The sequence below is a fragment of the Onychomys torridus genome, chromosome 2, assembly GCF_903995425.1.
Source record: "Onychomys torridus chromosome 2, mOncTor1.1, whole genome shotgun sequence".
Taxonomy (NCBI): domain Eukaryota; kingdom Metazoa; phylum Chordata; class Mammalia; order Rodentia; family Cricetidae; genus Onychomys; species Onychomys torridus.
The window spans coordinates 19565388-19584719 of NC_050444.1; the positions used below are offsets into that span (position 1 = coordinate 19565388).

At 35.9% G+C, this 19332-nt stretch overlaps 1 protein-coding gene across 1 annotated transcript in view; it reads left to right on the top strand.

Moving 5' to 3' along the window:
* Positions 1 to 19332, top strand: part of Mmp16 (matrix metallopeptidase 16) — a 243198-nt gene that overhangs the window by 107402 nt on the left and 116464 nt on the right. The window contains exon 2 of the mRNA XM_036178331.1: positions 17052 to 17200. Coding sequence (XP_036034224.1) covers positions 17052 to 17200 — 149 coding nt within the window. The remainder of the gene's footprint in view (positions 1 to 17051; positions 17201 to 19332) is intronic.

A 19332-nucleotide genomic window follows, 5' to 3' on the forward strand; every position in this document is an offset into this window, starting at 1 on the left:
TTGATGTGTCTCCATATCTATCCTAAGATTAACAACATTTGCCTTTCCTGAGAGCCAGAGAAGTATTGAAGTAAAGTTTAATTTCTGCTCTGGCTGATGTGTTGTATCCATGGAGACACAATCTAGATGGGAATATTGTAAAGAAAATATGAAAACCATTCCTGGTGCCCTAGAGAGGGAGATCACCTGAAATTCTACTAAAGGAAGTTTCTCTAGTTTTTAAAAAATATTACCATCACAAAGCTGAGCCAGTTCAAACTTTAGTTTGCTTAATTAGGTCAATATGCCATATTATATTAAACACAAATGAGCTGCACACAAGAGTGCATGTAGAGAGGTATAGCACACTGATAACTATACCAATAATCTGATGACATTAATGTTAAGATACAAAGCTGATCATGTCTAACTATTACAGGTACAATCTTGTAGACTGTAGATTTCATTGTGTTAAATAGTCTGATATCTTTTGTGGAAATCATATTTGTATAAAAGATAAACTTTTAAGCAAGATTTCAGTCTTAATTCCATGAGACAATTTCTGTGATGGTTCTATGAAATTTTAAATGAAATACACAAAGTATAATTATTTCATTTATTATCTGGTTATCACACAGACCCCAAGGTAGGTAAGGGCAAACTTCTCATCAGAATGGGGAAATCTAACACTTTCACTCAAGCATCCTTTGAGATACTCACTTTGTGTTGAGAAATACTGAGTGCATTTCCTTATTTAAATACTCTGTAACACATAGGGAGATGTACGATAAATGATCAAATACAAAGATGAGGACATGGCACTGTTTTGATGGTGGTAAGGTGAAAATCAGTAGTGAGTATGAGATATTTTTATAAAACCTAGTATGTGTTTATTAAATATTTTTAATGTAAACAAAAATATAAGCATAAAGTAGTTAAAAATACTAAAAAGATTTTGTACTATAGTTCTTTTGCACATAAATTTCACCTGCTTAAATTAGCTACTTTTAATGATTTCTTATATAACATACAGAATTTGTACAAATCAGCAAACATATAATAAATTGGTTTGTATATGTATTTACCTAACAATATTTTATATGTGTCTCTTTATATCAGCCCATTTGAATTACATGGTGAGAAGTGGGTGTTGTTCAAAGGATTTATACATAAAAGGATACACTCCCAAATATTTCTGCAAGACCTCCTCAGATCACATGTTAGCAGAGAAGCAAATGGTCTTTTTTGTTATCTTAATTAATACAAAAAAACTATAGATACTTTGCCAAGAAATTTAACAAATATATTACCTAAACCTTCTGTCTTAGTTTGGTCTAAGTTGTCTAATGCTGTGAAGAGACACCATGATCACAGCAGTTTTATAAAGTAAAACATTTAATTGCAGTGGCACACTTATAGTTCAGAGATTCAGTCTATTTTCATCATGACAGGGCATGACAGTGTGCAGGCAGACGTGGTGCTAGAGAAGGAGAATTCTACATCTTGAGCTGTAGGCAGCAGAAGGAACTGTGTCATGCTGTTGATCATAGAAGACCTCACAGCCCATCCCAACAGTGACACACATCCTCCAGCAAGGCTATATCTACACCAACAAAGCCATACCTCCTAATAGTGCTCCTCTCTATGAGGACCATTTTCTTTCAAACCTCCACTTCTCTACTCCCTAACCCCAAGGGGATATATTGCAAACATACATGCAGTCCTACTTTGAAAGTCCCCATAGTCTATAACCATCTCAAACGTATTTAAAAATGTCTTTTCTCAGATTCATGCAATCTCTTAACTGTAATCTCTTTTAAAATCAAGATCAAAGAGCAGATCAAATACCTCCAATATAATGCCACAGGATATACATTACAGTTCTAAAACATAGGGAAGAAAGCATAGTAAGGAAATTCTGGATCCAAGCAAGACCAAAAACCATGTCTGATTGCAAAATGCTTTTCAGATCTCTAACTCCTTTCAGCTTTGTTAACTGCAAAACACTTCTTTCTCTTGGGCAGTTCTACTCCCTGTTAGCAGCTCTCCTTAGCTGGTATCCCACCACTCTGGCATCTCTAGCATCTTGAGGTCTCTAAGGAAATACAAACTTCACATAAAGGCCTCTCTAGGCCTCCATACAGGGGCACCCCTGACACATGCGTGGCATCAGTGACTTTCCTTAGATGCAAAGGATGATTCCATAACCCCTTTCTTCTTTCTTTGACTCTAAAGCCAGAACCACAAGGCCAAAGCTGCCAAGTTCTTCTGCTTTGTGGACCTGGAATATGGCTCCATTGTTCATTTATATCTTTACCAGCTTTCTGCTTTTGATGGTTTCCTTTACTGCCTATCTTTGGATGTCCTGAAAGTTGCTTTGTAGAAAATGCTGGTCTTAAATCAAATTTTCCTGTCTCTGCCTCTGGAGTGCCGTGATTAAAGGTGTGTACCACCCCAACCTGCTCTGACATTTTCTTTAATTCCTCTTTACAAGTTATAAACTCAGTTGGGTGCAATCTTGCCCTAAGGTCACCACTCCTTTTATTCCATTTCTTTATCTCTTTATCTTGTTAAACATAGGGCTTAGCTTCCTGGTGCTCCTTTTCTCCGCAAATTCTATATTTTGTATTTTTCCTTACTCAGCTTGCTCCTTTTCATTATAAATCTTCATTAGAGTTGCCACTAATAATCACATGACAGCATCTACACTAGGCTGATTTGAGATTTCCTCTCCTAACAGAATTAATCCAAAACTTTACTTTAGCTTCAGAAAGACTTTTCAGACAAAAGGGCAAAAAGTAGCCACATTCTTCACAAAATATCACAAGAATGATTTTAGTCAACATATGAAAATTCTTCTCTTCTGAAACTTCTTGAGCCAGACCTCCACAGTTCAAATCACCCTCAGTAGCACTGTCTCCCATATTACTACTAGTATGTCTCACTAAGTAGCACTCAAAGCATTCCACTACTTTCCTAACCAAATATCAAAATCTCAATTCCTCCAAACAACACCATCAGGCCTATCACAACAATACCCCACTCCTGGTATCAACTTTTGTCTTAAGGTAGGATTTCTATTGCTGTGAAGAGATACCATGACCATGGCAACTTTTATGAAGGAAAATATTTAATTGAGGCTGGTTTATAGTTTCAGAGATTTAGTCCATTACCATCATGCTGAGACATGGTGGTGTGCAGGCAGACATGTTGCTGGAGAAGGAGCTGAGAGTTCTACATCTTGATCCACAGACAGTAGAAAGAACTTTGTGTCACATTGGGTGTAGTTTGAGCATGGAAGACCTCAAAGCTCACCCTAACAGTGACACACTTCCTCCAACCAGGCCGCATCTACTCCAACAAAGTCACCCCTGCTAATCACACCACTGCCTATGAGGACTATTTCTTTTTCAAAGCACCACACTTGCCTATTATGTCAAAGAAATAACTGCTGATTTATGCTTCATATCCACCATTGTTGTGATATGTTATCCTATAAAGGTTAAAGGTATCTATATAATTATTGCTTAATGAAAGCTATCCTTAACCACCAAAGGCAGTATTCCATTCATATCGACCACACCTCTCTACCTCTTGCATCATAACTTTATGAAGCACTCAGAGACTATACAAAGAGCTATTATAGTCTAGGCAAGTTACAAGTTTTGAAGACTGAAGAGAAGTATAGGGCATGTCAGCCAAGCCATGTTAGTATATGCAGGGCAATGATGGTGTACCCAGCAACAGCCCAATAACAGCACACAGACTAAGCAGTTCAATTTTTTAGAGAAATTTTACTTTCCAAAGTTTGACCTATAGAACTTCTGGAGGTTATTATATTTAGGAATGAAGTTTTTTTCAGCAACTTTAATAACTAATGACAGTAATCATGATGTTAAGATCTGGTATGTTAAATAAAGGACATAATCTTTTAGGAAATTCGCTATTTCTGGACTAAGTGGAATAGGTCAAAGTTGAAAGAATCCAGAGCCAGGGCAGCTAATTAGGCACTTAGAAAATATTATAATATTAAAGTGTCAGTAAAACATTGCTTGATATAAGAGGTCATCTAGAAAATTTTAATTTTGGCAATCTTTCAAAATAGTCATATATTAGCATTTGAAGTGCTTTTTCAGTTGTTTAACAGTCCATTTTTTCACTCACCTCCTGACAGAAATCTGCCCCGTGATGTACAGGTGACCTGCCACTTTTCACTTATAATACAGGTTCAATGGACATGCTGCCTTGTTTCTGAAGATTGTGCTCTGAAATTAATAATAGATAACTTGCTGTTTACACCTGAATTATTGCCCTACAGTTATGCTCCCCCAAACACTATGCACTAAATAAGTAATTAGAATAACCACAATGATGGTTTCCTTGCTTATACAGTTACTCTGTCCCTTGAATGAATCATGAATTGATCTAACACTTCCTCAAGCTATTACCAGAATGCATTTAATTTTTCACTACTTTTATATTTATATACTGTCCAATTAATTTCCCACACACCAAGGAGAATGGCAGCTTTCTAATGTACTTTTGAGCATAAAATCACTAAAGGAGTAAACAATTATCTGCTCTTATATAATTTTCCTCACAACAATTTGTACAACTTATTGCAGGGGTAGACCATGTAATTTCCTTTCTTAATTTCACTCCAGTGTTTCTTGCCTTCAATTTCTTAAAGATATAGGATCTCTTCAACCTAGTCCTGTTACCTATTGTGATGAAACAATTTGCCCCAAATACATACAATGAAATTTTCAGTAGCAATTTATGTGCATAGATTTGTAATGTGACAGGTGCTCAGTAAGTTCATCTTGTTTTGAAATTCCCAAAGGATAGGAAGTAGACTTTTCAAAGTACTGTATGCTAGTCTAGAAGTCACATGACAATGTGTCATGACTATTCTCTTTCTCTGTGTCAAAATTATCATTAAATTTTATTGTTGAGAAGTCTCAATGATGTACATTAAAGGACATTAATCTCAGTATTTTTTAACTGACCATTGGACAATTAGACACAGAGCATACCTCTGGTGCATTCAGAATGCCATACCTTTGTGAAGGACAGACAAGTGTTTTAGAGAACTTGTGTATGTGTGTTTGGCCTTTGAGGAAGGCCACTTATTTTTCTAAATGTTAATTGTTAATATAGGTATCTGCCTAAGAATCTAGGTAAAATTTACCATTCATTTATTTACTTTTACTTTTACTTTGTCTGTCCAACAAAATGATTCTTCTACCATGGATGAGATTCAGACTGTAAAGCTAAGACACTGGAATTTTGACTTTAAAACTTTGATAACAAGACTGAGTTTTCCAAAGACTATTTTTCTAACTACAGTTATTACTTACTATTTTCCTAAGTATAGTTATTTCAGTCAAATGGAGGTTACATACCTATATAATATCTATTTGTTCTGTAGCCCTGGTCATGTTGATTATTCTTTCCTACATTATTTGTTAATTTATAAAATAAATATACTACCAACCTCTCATAATTGTGGTGATAATTATATGTACAAATATATAAAGACGATTAGCATATTTCTGCTTAATAAATATTAGTGCTGAGCATGTCATTCACACAGAATATCGGAATTGCCTTAAGTTATTTACAAATAGTAAAGCAATTTTACTCTGAAATCTTACAGTAGATTTTAGTAATATATTTTATTGAATGTTCATGATTTTGTGTACTAATTGTTACAGTTACAGTAGTGTTGAATAATAAACAATACTATGTTTGATAAGCTAAGTAATTTGCCAAGAACAGCTAAAATGACCATTTCCTGATTTACCTTTCTCCACTTTACATAGAACTTACCATAAATTAGTAATACTCTGCCCATGTACATGATAAACATTCTTTTAAATTTCTCATAGTGTACCATCCTCTTTTTGTGTGCCTAACAGTGTGGATGTAGGAGTGTGCAAATAATTGAATAAGGGTTAGATAAAGGGCAGCATGCTACTTACATGACTACTTGTAATATCAGTTAGGCATTAATATGTAGATTTGCCACTCAGCTAGACCTCATAATTCCACTCAAGCTCAGAATACCATGATATTCTATAGTTGTTGGGCCTAAAGTTAGCAACAAAACATATAAGTAGTTAATCCACTTATTAGAAAAATGATAGCATGTTGTCATGAGGGGCTCAACTAATGATATTAAACATGCCACATGCTGTCAGTAGTCAACAAAATCCTTTTTGAAGTGCTCTAATTGAACTTAATTTTAAAGGATGAGAAGGCAAGTATTTTGTATATTTTATATAGGAAAGTAAATGAAATGCCCCAAAGCAGGAAAGAATTTAGCTTGTATCAGAAATAAGTACAAAAAGACAGTGTGCTTGGAATATAAACAGAATGTTCCATGTGAAGAAGTTATATAATTTATAGTGATTCTTTATTCACTTACATGATATAATTAAGAGTTTACCTTTAGGAATAAGTAGAGAAATTGCTGTTAGATTGTAATCACCTTAGCTTTAAGAAACATATTTCACATCCATAAAAAATGTCAAAATGAAAGTTGGCAAAAATTTAAAATATTGGGCACTTTATATAATAAAATGAGTTTCAATAGCCATTGCTTTAGTCAACTCAAGCTATTATATTATGGGCTGCTAATAAACAGTATTGCAGACAATTCCAGAGACTGAAAACAAGTGCCAAGGTGTTTCGATAGGAAGATAAAGGCCTCTCCTCCAAGTGCATGCTGCTAAACTTTTATATCTCACTTAGAGGGTATAAAGAATGATCATAGGACTATCTTCATTGTTACTCATTAGAGCACTAATCCAAAGACAGCAACGGTACAATCACATTGGGTTAGGATTCCAAGATTTGTATACTGTAGGGATGCCAACATTCATTTAATCCATTAATTCATTATGGATTCATTTGTTAATGGATCAGTAGATATGCAAATTATGATGTATCCTTTCATTAGGGTAATATTCAGTAGTTAATGGCTATATGATGCTTAATAGAAAAACTTTTAACACATAGCACTACATGTGATAAATTGGTCACAAATGAGTATATATTTCATGATTCCACTTAGGTGAGGTGCATGGAATCATCACATTCATGAAGACATAGGCAAGAATAGGAATAGCTAAGAAGAGGGATAATAAGTGCAGAGTTTCAGCTTGGAACAATGAAAAACTCTGGGATGAATGGTGGTGCTGCCTGCATGACAGTGTCCATGCCAGTGATGTTTAACCTTGGCATTTCTTCAAAGGGTAAATGTAGTTAGAGTTTTCCTGCCTGGCCCAGTCAGAACAAATGTCTCTTACCCGCCAGGCCCATAGATTCTTAGAACCAACCAAGTAAACACACAGAAACTTATGGCCGTTTCTTCTTCTATCTTAAATTAACCCATTTCTGTTAGTCTATAAGTTGCCACATGGCTTGTGGCTTACCAGTACCTTACATCTTGCTTCTCATGGCGGCGGCTTGCAATGTCTCTCCCTCTGCCTTCCTGTTCCCAGAATTCTCTTCTCTGCTTCTCCCGCCTATACTTCCTGCCTGGCTACTGGCCAATCAGCATTTTATTTACACAGAGTGAAATCCACAGCAGGTAAATATTGAATTATGTGCATTTTTCCACGTTTAAAGCAATAACTGGTTCATGTTAGTTGAGCAACAGGAGATCATGGTAGCAATGTGGAAAAACAGAAGCCAACTGGAAAATATTGTAGTGTTTGATGGGAATTATTGGGGCACTGTAACAAAGTATGACAGTAGTAGGTATCTTTCTGGATAAAATTTAATTTACTATGCAGGATGAAGTACAATAAGAAGTGCATGTTGACTCTGACAGATTGAAAGCTTCGTTCTACATCTCTTATGTTCCTAAATAGCAATGAGCACAAACCCACTTTTCCTGGCTCTCTAATGTAGCTTCAACTATCAGCTTGCATAGCCCGGTGTTATCTGAAGGAATCCCAGGGGATTGCCTAATCCATTTGGTCTGTGGGCACAGCTGTGAAGCATTTACTTCATTGCTAATTGGTGTAAGTGGGTCCCACACACTGGACGTTACTGTTACTAGGCAGGTGGGCCTGAGCAGCATGAGACAATTAGATGAATATGAGTCAGGAACAAGCCAGTAAGCAGCATTTGTCTTTGGTTTCTGCTTCATTTCTTTCTTTGTATCAACTATATAAAGTTATGTGTTTTATTGTTAAATTGTCTTATATGCATTCTATTTACTTTGAATAAACTCACTCTACCCCATTTCTTCTCTTATCCTCTTCTCCTCATACTGATTATTTTTGCTGGCAATGTCAACATATCTACACTGTGGACTTCTATTCCCTTCCTATGCATAGATAATGGAACAAAGACAATGTGTGTATGAAGTCTGGTCACAGTGAAGACAGACAACTTATAAATTCAAGGTTACTGTTTCTTATTTTGGGTTTTATACCATACTCATATAACTATGCCTGAACATGTATAATATAGAAAATGCTCCTCTATTTGGATGGGTGATTTTGTATAACCATTCTGTAGATCATGAAGGAGATGGATTAATTAAATCATCTTTTTAGTGGTTGTAAAACTGACTCTGCTTCCCGAAAATAAATGAGAGCTGAGATCCTTAGGCACATGACTCACTCTTGGCGTATGCTTTCTAGAAAATACATGTGCTATATTGTTTAACCCTTTTCTTCTATCATCTATAACAGTATAGATATGATGGGAATGTTCTTACTTAGGATTGGTGAGGTGTCTGTGATATCATGTAGAATAAGGTCATCATGGGTGTGGCAATGCATCCTCTTTATTTGTTGTTTTTGGTGGTGGTTCTTCTGTTTGGTTGGAGACAGATTTATTTTATTGTTATATGTATGGAAGTATTCTCACTAAACATCATAAAGGAATCTAAATAGATTGAGTAAGTGGCAGTAGAAAGCAATTGGAACACAGTTCTGTAACTTTCTCTAACAAGATCTAGCAGATTATGAGATTTCAATTAAGGGAGGTACACAGCCTTGTCACTGGAGATTGGACATTACTAACTGAAGAGCTTGGCAATGATGTCTAGTGAGTACATAGTTCAATTCACCTATTTAGAATGAAAAATTATCCTCACTTTAACATACAGAAGTTGTAGGTTCAGTCATTGATGAGAAGGTTTCAATTTGATATAAAATATAGGACCATGATGTTTATTACAGCTTACACCCATAAGATAGTTGTTTTCCTGATTTCATCTGACAGTTTACAGTCTGTGAAGGAGGTCAGATCTGAAAGCAATACCCAGGAGGCAGGAACTTAGAAAGAGCATAGAGGAACACTGCTTACTGCCTTGATTTCCTTGGCTTGCTCAGTTTGCTTTCTTATACCTCCTGGGATCACCTGTCTATTAGTGGCACAATCTATAACTGATTCCACCTCAATCATTAGTACAAAATCTGCCCACATACTTATCTACAGGCCTATATCTGATGGATGATATTTTCTCAATTGTGGTTCCTCTTTCCAGATGGCCACAGCTCATGACAAGTTGACAAAAAAACTAACCAGAGCAGGATACTTGTTTTATTCCAGTTTTGTAATCCATTGTATAGATGGTAAAATTCTCAGTGGAATGAACACAATATCTGAAGGTAAATACAGTGATTCATTCATGTTGAGGGGTGGAATAGTGATATGGGAATTATTTGGATTTTTGAATGAAGAAAAAGGCCAGTTTCTGCCCAGTTGACTTAGTCTATCAATTTTTAGCATGACAAATTCAGAGTGAAGACACATCTGTCATTTTAATATTTTCATTAGTTGGCACTTATAATTCATTTTTATAGCCACTTTTAAAGCTACAAAATGCAAACTCTAACTTTTATCATTGCTTATGCCCTATGAATGATAGAATTTCAGGGGGAAATACCCTGCAGATTTTGTGGGGTTGTTGATGACATCATAAAGTATGGATTCAATCAACTAGGTGTTAATTTTAGTTTATAAGAGAACTTAGTGCATTTATGTGGACAATTCATATGGAATAAGGTAATTAACATTTTGTAGTATGTCTGATAAAATGCATCTTATCAGTTGTGTTTTAGAATGCAATTCAACATTCACAGATTTAAATAGCTATAGCAGTATTTGAATTTTGCTATGAACTCAGTAATGTTTGCAACTAATTTTCTAAAATAATAAAAATAATTATTTAGAAATGAAAATGCTGTTTTTTAAAGTTAAAAACAAAATTGTGGGCTGGAGAGATGGCTCAGAGGTTAAGAGCACCCACTGCTCTTCCAGAGGTCCTGAGTTTAATTCCCAACACCCACATGGTGGCTCACAACCATCTGTAATCAGATCTGGCACCCTCTTACATAATAAATAAATAAAATTTTTAAAAAATGCTCTCTAAGGTAGTCTTATCACTGCTGTTGTTTTTATTCAATGAATAGTTCTGTGTTTGAATATATGAAATAGATACAGTAACATGCTTTTACCATGGTGTCTGTTGACTAGACATGATGATTATTTAACATAAGTGGAGATCTCTGGTCATTGCCAATTGGTATTTTGTAGTAGCAAAGTGATTTTAAAAAAGTGATTTTGCAGGTCAAATAAGATCTCAAACCCACTCCTTTTTGTATACTATCCAAAGATTTTTCCAGTTCTTAAAATATAGAATGGGTAAAGATCTTCACCAACTTCACATTGGACAGAGGGCTGATCTCCAAAATATGTAAAGAACTCAAGAAGCTACACATCAAAATACCAAACAATCCAATTAAAAAATGAGCTACATGAAGAATGGATAAAGAAAATATGGTACATATACACAATGGGGTACTACTCAGCAGAGAAAAACAATGACAACATGAGGTTTGCAGGCAAATGGATGGATCTAGAAAAAATCAACCTGAGTGAGGTAACCCACACTCAGAAGGACAAACATGGTATGTACTCACTCATAGGAGGATACTAGATGTAAAACAAAGATGACTAGACTGCTACACAACTCCAGGGAGGCTACCTAGAAAACGGGACCCTAGGAAAGACACAGGGATCGCCCAATGACAGAGAAATGGATGACATCTACATGAACAACCTGGACAACAGTGGGAGTAATGAAGGGCAAGTTTTGAGGGAAAGAAAGCTTAGGGGAGCAGGAGATACCAGCTGGATCAAGAACAGAAAGGGAGAACAAGGAATAACAGACCATGATAAATGATGACCATATGAGAACAGGAATAGGCAGAGTGCTGGAGAGGTCCCCAAAAATCCACAATGATACATCCTCTATAGACTGCTGGCAATGGTCGAGAGTAAGCCTGATCTGACCTAGTCTGGTGATCAGATGGCCAAACACCCTAACTGTCGTGCTGGAACTCTCATCCAATAACTGATGGAAGTGGATGCAGAGATCCTCAGCCAGACCCCAGGTGGAGCTCCAGGTGTCCAATTTTTGAGAAAGAGGAGGGACTGTAAGAGTGTGAATTGTTGAGACCAAGATTGGAGAGGCACAGGGACAAATAGCCAAACAAATGGAAGCACATGAATTATGAACCAAAGGCTGTAGAGCCCCTACTTGGATCAGGCCCTCTGGATAAGTGAGACAATTGAATATCTTGAAATGTTTGGGAGGCATCCAGGCTGTGGCACTGGGACCTGTCCTTAGTGCATGAGCTGGCTGTTTGGAACCTTGGGCTTACACAGGGACACTTTGCTCAGCCTGGAAAGAGGAGACTGGACCTGTACTGAATCCATCAGGTTTAAATGAATCCCCAGGGGAGTTTTGGCCCTGGAGGTGATGGGACTGGAGGGGAGGGGATGGGGAGGTGGTGGGGGGGGGGGCGGGAGGGGGGAGGACAGGGGAATCCATGGCTGATGTGTAAAATTAAAACACAAATATAATAATAAAAAAAGAAAAAATGAGCTAAAGATCTAAACAGAGAAATCTCAACAGAAGAATCTCAAATGGCCAAAAGACATTTAATTAATTGCTAAACATTCTTCATCACTAGGGAAATGTAAATCAAAACGACTCTGAGATACATATTACACCTGTCAGAATGGCTAAGATCATAAACACTGATGACAGCTTATGTTGGAGAGGATGTGGAACAAGGGGAACAGTCCTCTACTGTTGGAGAGAGTGCGATCTTGTACATCCAGTTTGGAAATCAGTATGGTGACTTTTTAAAAAATTGGGAATAAATTTACCTCAAGACCCAATGATACCATGCTTGGGCACCCAAGGGATTCTCAATCATACCACAGGTAGACTTACTCAACTGTGTTTATAGAAGCTTTATTTATAATAGCCCAAACCTAGAAACAAGCTAGATGCCCCTCAAATGAAGAATGAATAAAGAAAATATGGTACATATTCACAGTGGAGTATTACTCAGCTGTAAAAAATAATGACATCATGAAATTTGCAGGCAAATGGATGGAACTAGAAAATATCATCCTGAGTGAGGTAATCCAAACTCAGAATGACAAACATGGTATGTGCTCATTCATAAGTGGATACTAGATGTAAAGCCAATGATAATCAGACTACAACCCACAACTTTAGAGAATCTAGGAAATAAGGAGGACCCTAAGAGGGACACATGGATTGCCTTCAGAAGGGGAAACAGGTGAGATGTCCATGTGTGATCTGGGGATGAGGGAGGGCAATAGAGGGGAAGGCATGGGTGAATGAGAACATGAGGGAACAGGATTGTCAAACTGGAACAGCAACAGAGTGGGAGAGCAGTGAGAGAGCTACTTTGATAGAGAGTGACATTATGGGGTAAAGGAGAAACCTGGTGCTAGGGAAATTCCCAGGAATCCACAAGGACAAGCCCAGCTTAGACTATGAGCAATAATGGAGTGGGTGCCTGAACTAGCCTACCCCATGAATCAGATTGATGAATACCCTATGTGTCATCATAGAGCCTTCATCCAGTAGCTGATGGAAGCAGATGCAGAGATCCACAGCCAAGCACCAGGCCAAGCTCCAGGAGTCCAGTCAAAGGAAGTAAAAAGGGATTATATGAGCAAGGTGGGGGGTGGGGTCAAGATCATGATGGGGAAATTTATAGAAACAACCAAACCAAACTAGTGGGAACTCATGAACTTTAGACCAAGAGCTGTCAAACCTGCATGGGACCAGACTAGGCCCTCTGCATGTGGGAGACAGTTGTATAGCTTGGTATCTTTGAAGTGTCTCTGGCAGTGGGATCAGGGTCTATCCCTGGTGCATGAACTGGCTTTCTGGAGCCCATTACCTTTGGTGAAACACTTTGCACAGCCTTGATGCAGGTAGAAGAGGTTTGTTCCTGCCTAAGCTGAATGCACCAGACTTTGCTGACTCCCCATGGGAAGCCTTACCTTTTGGAGGAGGAGATGGGGGGTGGATCAGAGGAAGAGCGTCAGGGGAGCAGGTTGAGGGATGAGAGGGGAAACTGTAGTTGGTATGTAAAATGAAAAATTTATATATATATATATATATATATAAAATATATAGACAGTATAAAATATTTCCCCCTCAACACTAATTAATTCAGTTATTAAAAAATTTATATAAACTTACTGTTTAAAGGTATGTGAGCATTTACAAATATTTAGAGCCATCACTATTTGATTATAATGTCATAATATTTATTGTTATCATAATAATTTTTTTTATTATTAAGATTTTTAATTGATCTGGCATTTGTGATTTGCTGTTTCTTACCTTAATCTGAAGCTTTGAGAGATGCATTGTCTTGAAAGACTAAAGGAAATTTTATTTCATTAGATTATTTTACTGGGCTAAGCATTAAATAAGAATATGTTAGCTTTTCGTTTCTCTCTTAAAGTGGTCATTAATGATGGGATCTATTTATATCCCCTTATATTGATAACTTTTTATAAGATGCTGCCTATAAGATTGTATATTTAACTGAATCAGTTAATGTGGGTTTTCATGATATGGGTACATCAAATATTATTAATGATGGCCTATTTCAGAGTGAAGTTTACTTTAAGAAGGGCTTCCTATTTATTGTACAAACTAGTGATGTTAATAACTCTTGGCCAGCAATTTTTCTTTTAAAATCATGAAGCATTGTTCTGGTTGTGCTTCCAATAAGATATACCACTAAATGTAGGACTATCCATGGATAAACTATAAGACGGGAGTACAGTTAAGTGAAGTCATGCAGATCCTTTTGAGTTGTTCTTGTTGTTGTTTGTGGTTGTTCTTGTTGCAATGACTGGAGGAACTGTCTCATAAGACAGGTCAGTTTTCCTTGACAAACCTTCCTATTGTTAAGTTTTCAATGCTCTTGCATGGATTTGATCTAGTGACAGAGGTAAATTAAAACAAGTGAAACATAACAATGCTTGTCACCAAAGCCCAGTTTGGCAAATATTTTACATTCCCTTGTTTTGAGATGTGAGGAATTTTCAAACAGTTTGTGATTCTTTTATGTGGCCTCTGCTTCCAAAACCTATTTAAAGTTCTTCTGTTTTTCAATCTTGTCCTATTTTAAGGCAGATCTCTACTTGATCAGGCACAATTGTAATAATCAAAGGCATAAATAATATGACTTAGTGAGCACGGATTTTACTGTGAGCTTTATATACTCTGATTTCAGACTCATGTTGTCCTCAAATGCACGTTTGAAGAACATATTCCCTAAGTACCCATAATGTGCATTTGGGCACTGAATGTGTACTGAGAAGATTCCAAGGCACAAAAATATATCTCAGGAGACATATTTGCTTTTATCAGGGATCTAGGAGTGTCAGGAGTTTAAATCAAAGTTTAAGAGCAGAATATATTTTTAGTAGCAGCATATGAGGATGGAGGTCTAAATTACAATCTGTTAAAAGTAATGCATATACATATTTGCACGTATATAAACAAACATATGTATCTATAAGTGAAATGTATGATTAGTGCAACAGATGCAAGAATAGATACTATGATATTAACCTTGAATGCTATTATGAATACAAGGTAAGGTATATCTTTAAATATTATTTTGTAGGGTTTTTTTCCAACATGTTTTTGTAGTTTCCTAGGTAATGTCTTTCTTGGCTGACAAAATCATGACATTGATATATCACTCAAAATAAACTGACTGTAAAATGAAAGTCTCAGAAGTTGCACGTTGTTTTATAATTAAAAAGAATTACCCACTTGTCACTCATTGGAAAAAACAGCATTCATGGTAAAGAGTGAAATGTAAGAGAAGAAAATGAAGAGAAATAATACTTCATTTTTACGTTATTTGAAATCATTTGTTTTGGAAAGCTAAGGTATAAATCAAATGTGCCTTTCCTAAAACATGGTATTTTCTCATTATGTACTTTATATTTGTGTATTCTTATATTTAGTCTATTTGTATATAAATCATAGGTTTGCTTATTAATAGTTTTTTTCTTTGCTGTTCTTATAAATGAAATTGCCGTAGCTTAGCACCAAGTGTAGCCTAGCAACAAGCAGCTTCCTAGCACATAAGATAAGAATGTGTTACTATAGAAAAATTACTGAGCTTAAAAAATTTTGCTCATGTGTATTATTAACGTCTTATTTTTTAATAACTGAATTAAAATATTGAATTTCACACTAAGTAATATTATTGACTGCCTCCTTCATTCAGGAAATACTGGAATCTATCTCAGATTTCACCACTGCTAAATAGGTAATTGGATTGTTTTCCTAGCTGCCTGTTCATCACTGATTAGATGAGAAGCATCTTAACACACTTTTATCATCTAGGAGGCAGCATTTCAAGACTGATTTTTACCAATCACCTTCCTGATAGCAATGCAGTGCTCAGCTTTAAATAGCTTTTACCAAGCTGATGATAGAGATTGTACTTTTAGGGATGTCAATTTTAGAGAATCCATAGAACATTTTATATCATTTTATTTTCACATTTTAAATCCAGCATATTTAATATTACCTTTTACAAAATTTATTTTTTGTATTTGCTAGATATTTTTGCTGGGAAAATGAATTTTCTGGGCAATAGTTACAACTTATATAATTCCAGTTATTACAGAAAAACTGCACTCCCATATAGTCACTTTCACGATAAGGAGACCACACCAGGGAGAGAAACACACCGCTGGCTTCCCTGTCCACTACTGCAATTTCATGAGACATAGAAATTTGCCCAGTAGTTCACTGCTGGTAAAGAAACCTGTGACTCCTGGGAAGACTGAGGTAAAAGACAGCATGCTTGGATCAGGGGTAGGCACAGGACTGTACTTTTAGAGTGAAGGCGTGAGGCTGTGGGAAAGCAGGCCTGTGCTCCTGGTGGGAATCCATTATTTCCCTCAAATGCCCTAAATTTTTGTTTCTGTTTCCTGTGACTTCAAATACTGCTTAAGTGTCGCACCAGTAAAGGTGAGGACATTTGCTGCACTCTGCCTTCTTTCTTTCACCATCGTCCCAAGCTTTGTCACTGGAGACAAGATGAGAATCATGAGATCTTTAAACTGAGAACCAAACATACAAGAAAGTTGAGTATTATATATCAATTTCACATTATGAAATATGCTATATAATACATTTTTTCATATGAAAAGGTTACATACTCTTGAGGGTGTCCAGCTGCATTTGGGTAAAGTGTTTACATGAATGATATATGCAAGTGCCATATCACAGTTCATCTGTAAAGACACACATCCCATTTGCATCCACTGCTCAATTCTCTATAGATAAAATTTTTTATATGCATCATGTGCATATTTCTTTCCCCTTCCAGCAATGACATCTTGATAGACTATTGGAAAATTATGATTTTGGAATTGAGTTCCTGGAGGACACATGAAATCTTATATGTATTTTTATTTGCATATTAAGAATACACATTGTATATAATAAATATCTAAGTTGTGATTAATCACAAGTTTTACTAATTCACATTTAAAAATATGTTTAAAATGTCTACAACTACTAGAGAAATTATAATCTAAAGTACATAAAGTATACTTCACAAACATCAAATAAATTTATAATCTACTGTAGATAGTAATTAATTTTCAAAATATTAATGTTAAATTGTGAAGTTGATCTAAAAGAATTGTCCTTGTGATTACAGGTTTGGTTACAAAAATACGGCTACCTTCCACCGACTGATCCCAGAATGTCAGTGCTACGCTCTGCAGAGACCATGCAGTCGGCTCTAGCTGCCATGCAGCAGTTCTATGGCATAAATATGACAGGAAAAGTGGACAGGAACACAATTGAGTAAGTAATGTCCTCCAATTTCCTTCTCTCATTGATTCTTCAGCCCAATTCAATTGTCACGAAAACTACACAGACTTCAACAACCACTATTGGGATATTTTTGCTTCATGAACTTTTCTTTGGGATGTATCCTGTTTCTAACCCCTGTCTTTTGAGGGTTCTCATAACATGTAGTGTACAAAGTCAGGTTGTTCACATTATTTTAACAACACATTTTGAAGCAGGAAAGAAAATATGAACAAGAGTCAAATTAATGCAGGTTTGAAGACACTGTATGAAGTGGCAATTAGTGATTGCTGCTCTGTATGGTTTGTATGAGTCGTTGTTCACATATCTACAAAGTGTTATCAACTGTCAGCAGCTTCACATTGGATGGGATGGGATGCATATGTTTAAACATTTGGAAGTCAGAAACAGTACAAATAATTTTCTTAGGTTGGGCTAGTAGGGAAAATTCAGAAATAGACTATTAATTGTTTAGTAGGTCCCTAAAAGTGACAGCTCACTAAATGAGATAAATCAAATTATATTTTTCACTGGACGGTGTCTACTTTAAATTTCTCAGTGACGAAGGACTTTGTTCATGCCTGTAAGGATAGTTGTTAAATTTATTGTTTATTCGATATTGCTTCATCTATTGACTCAACAAGTGGTTCTTCAAGTGTACACTCACTGAAAGACTACAAAGACAAAAGTTATTACCTCTTTGGTAATGTAAATTTGCATTTTCACAGGCATTTAGTAGCATAGTATTTTTGTCACTGGCTCCTAGAAGTTGAGTACTATTATGAAGCATAATTATTGCTCCTCTACTACAAAGGAGGGATATATTTTTCCCTGAGTAGGCAGGCAAAATTCTTTTGTGTTCTTAGAACCCTTGACACTCACAAAGTGAACATATCCCTGTTATTTGATGATCCTGCATTAACCTTCACAATAGACAAAAATATAATTTTCTCTCTATTTTCTGAGAAGAGATGCTCAATATCACAGGCCAAATGAAATGTAGGAAAATTGCACAATTCAGGCCTTTTTGTATCATGGGGAGGTTATCTTCGGGATATATCAAGAGATATCATTCATTTTTTTTTTAAAGTGAAGTATCTTGACTCAAACAAATTCTGACCCATCAAACTAATTCTACATTTAATACTGAAATTCTCTTTTCTTTTCTAATGCTCACATAAGGCTATATCTCTATATCCCCAAGACAAGAGCTCATAGGATTTATTGTTTAAAATTAAACTTCAATTTGAGTTTTAAAATTTAAGATCTTAACCCTCATAATGTTTTTAAATAGATGAATAAGTACTGACAAGTTCAGACCTTGGGAAGCAAAAGTCAACAATAAATTAACCACATTCTGCAAAAGTTAGAATCCTCATGTCAATATTGGGGTTAGAATCACAAAATTCCAGACCTGAATACTTCTAGTCATTATAATTATTCATAAAGACACATCAGACATTTCTGTTAGACTATAAATATCCATCCTCACAATTAAAGGTAGCCTTTGCTAACAATGAAAAATCAGGTCTTGTGTTTTGTTTCTGGGTATTATACAAAATTGTTCCAGCTAATCTCCACTCTTCATATCAATATTCTACTGCTCCCTAATGAAGAACCATTAGCTTCTGTTTCATTTTCTTGAAATTTTAAACACAATATTTAAAAAATGAAAGCAAAATGAATATTTTTAAAAGAAGTTACATTTTTCAAGTCTTCTAGTGTCAAGAAAAAATTAAGAAATATCTACCTTTTGCTAGACATTAAAGGTAAGAAACTTAAAGAAATCTTTTAAGGGAGAACAATCTTTTAAGGGATCTGGAGAGATGGTTCAAAGTTGAAGATGCTGACTGATCCTGTAGAAAACTTGATTTCAGTTTACAGCATGCACATCAGGAAGCTCATACCACATATAACTCCAGCTCGAGAGGATCAGTTATCTTCATGGGAACACACACATATAGTAACATATTCTCTCTCTCTCTCTCTCTCTGTCTCTGTCTCTCTCTCTCTCTGTCTCTCTCTCTCTGTCTGTCTCTCTCTCTCTCTCTCTCTCTCTCTCTCTCTCTCTCTCTCTCTCTCTCTCTCTCTCTCTCTCACACACACACACACACACACACACACAC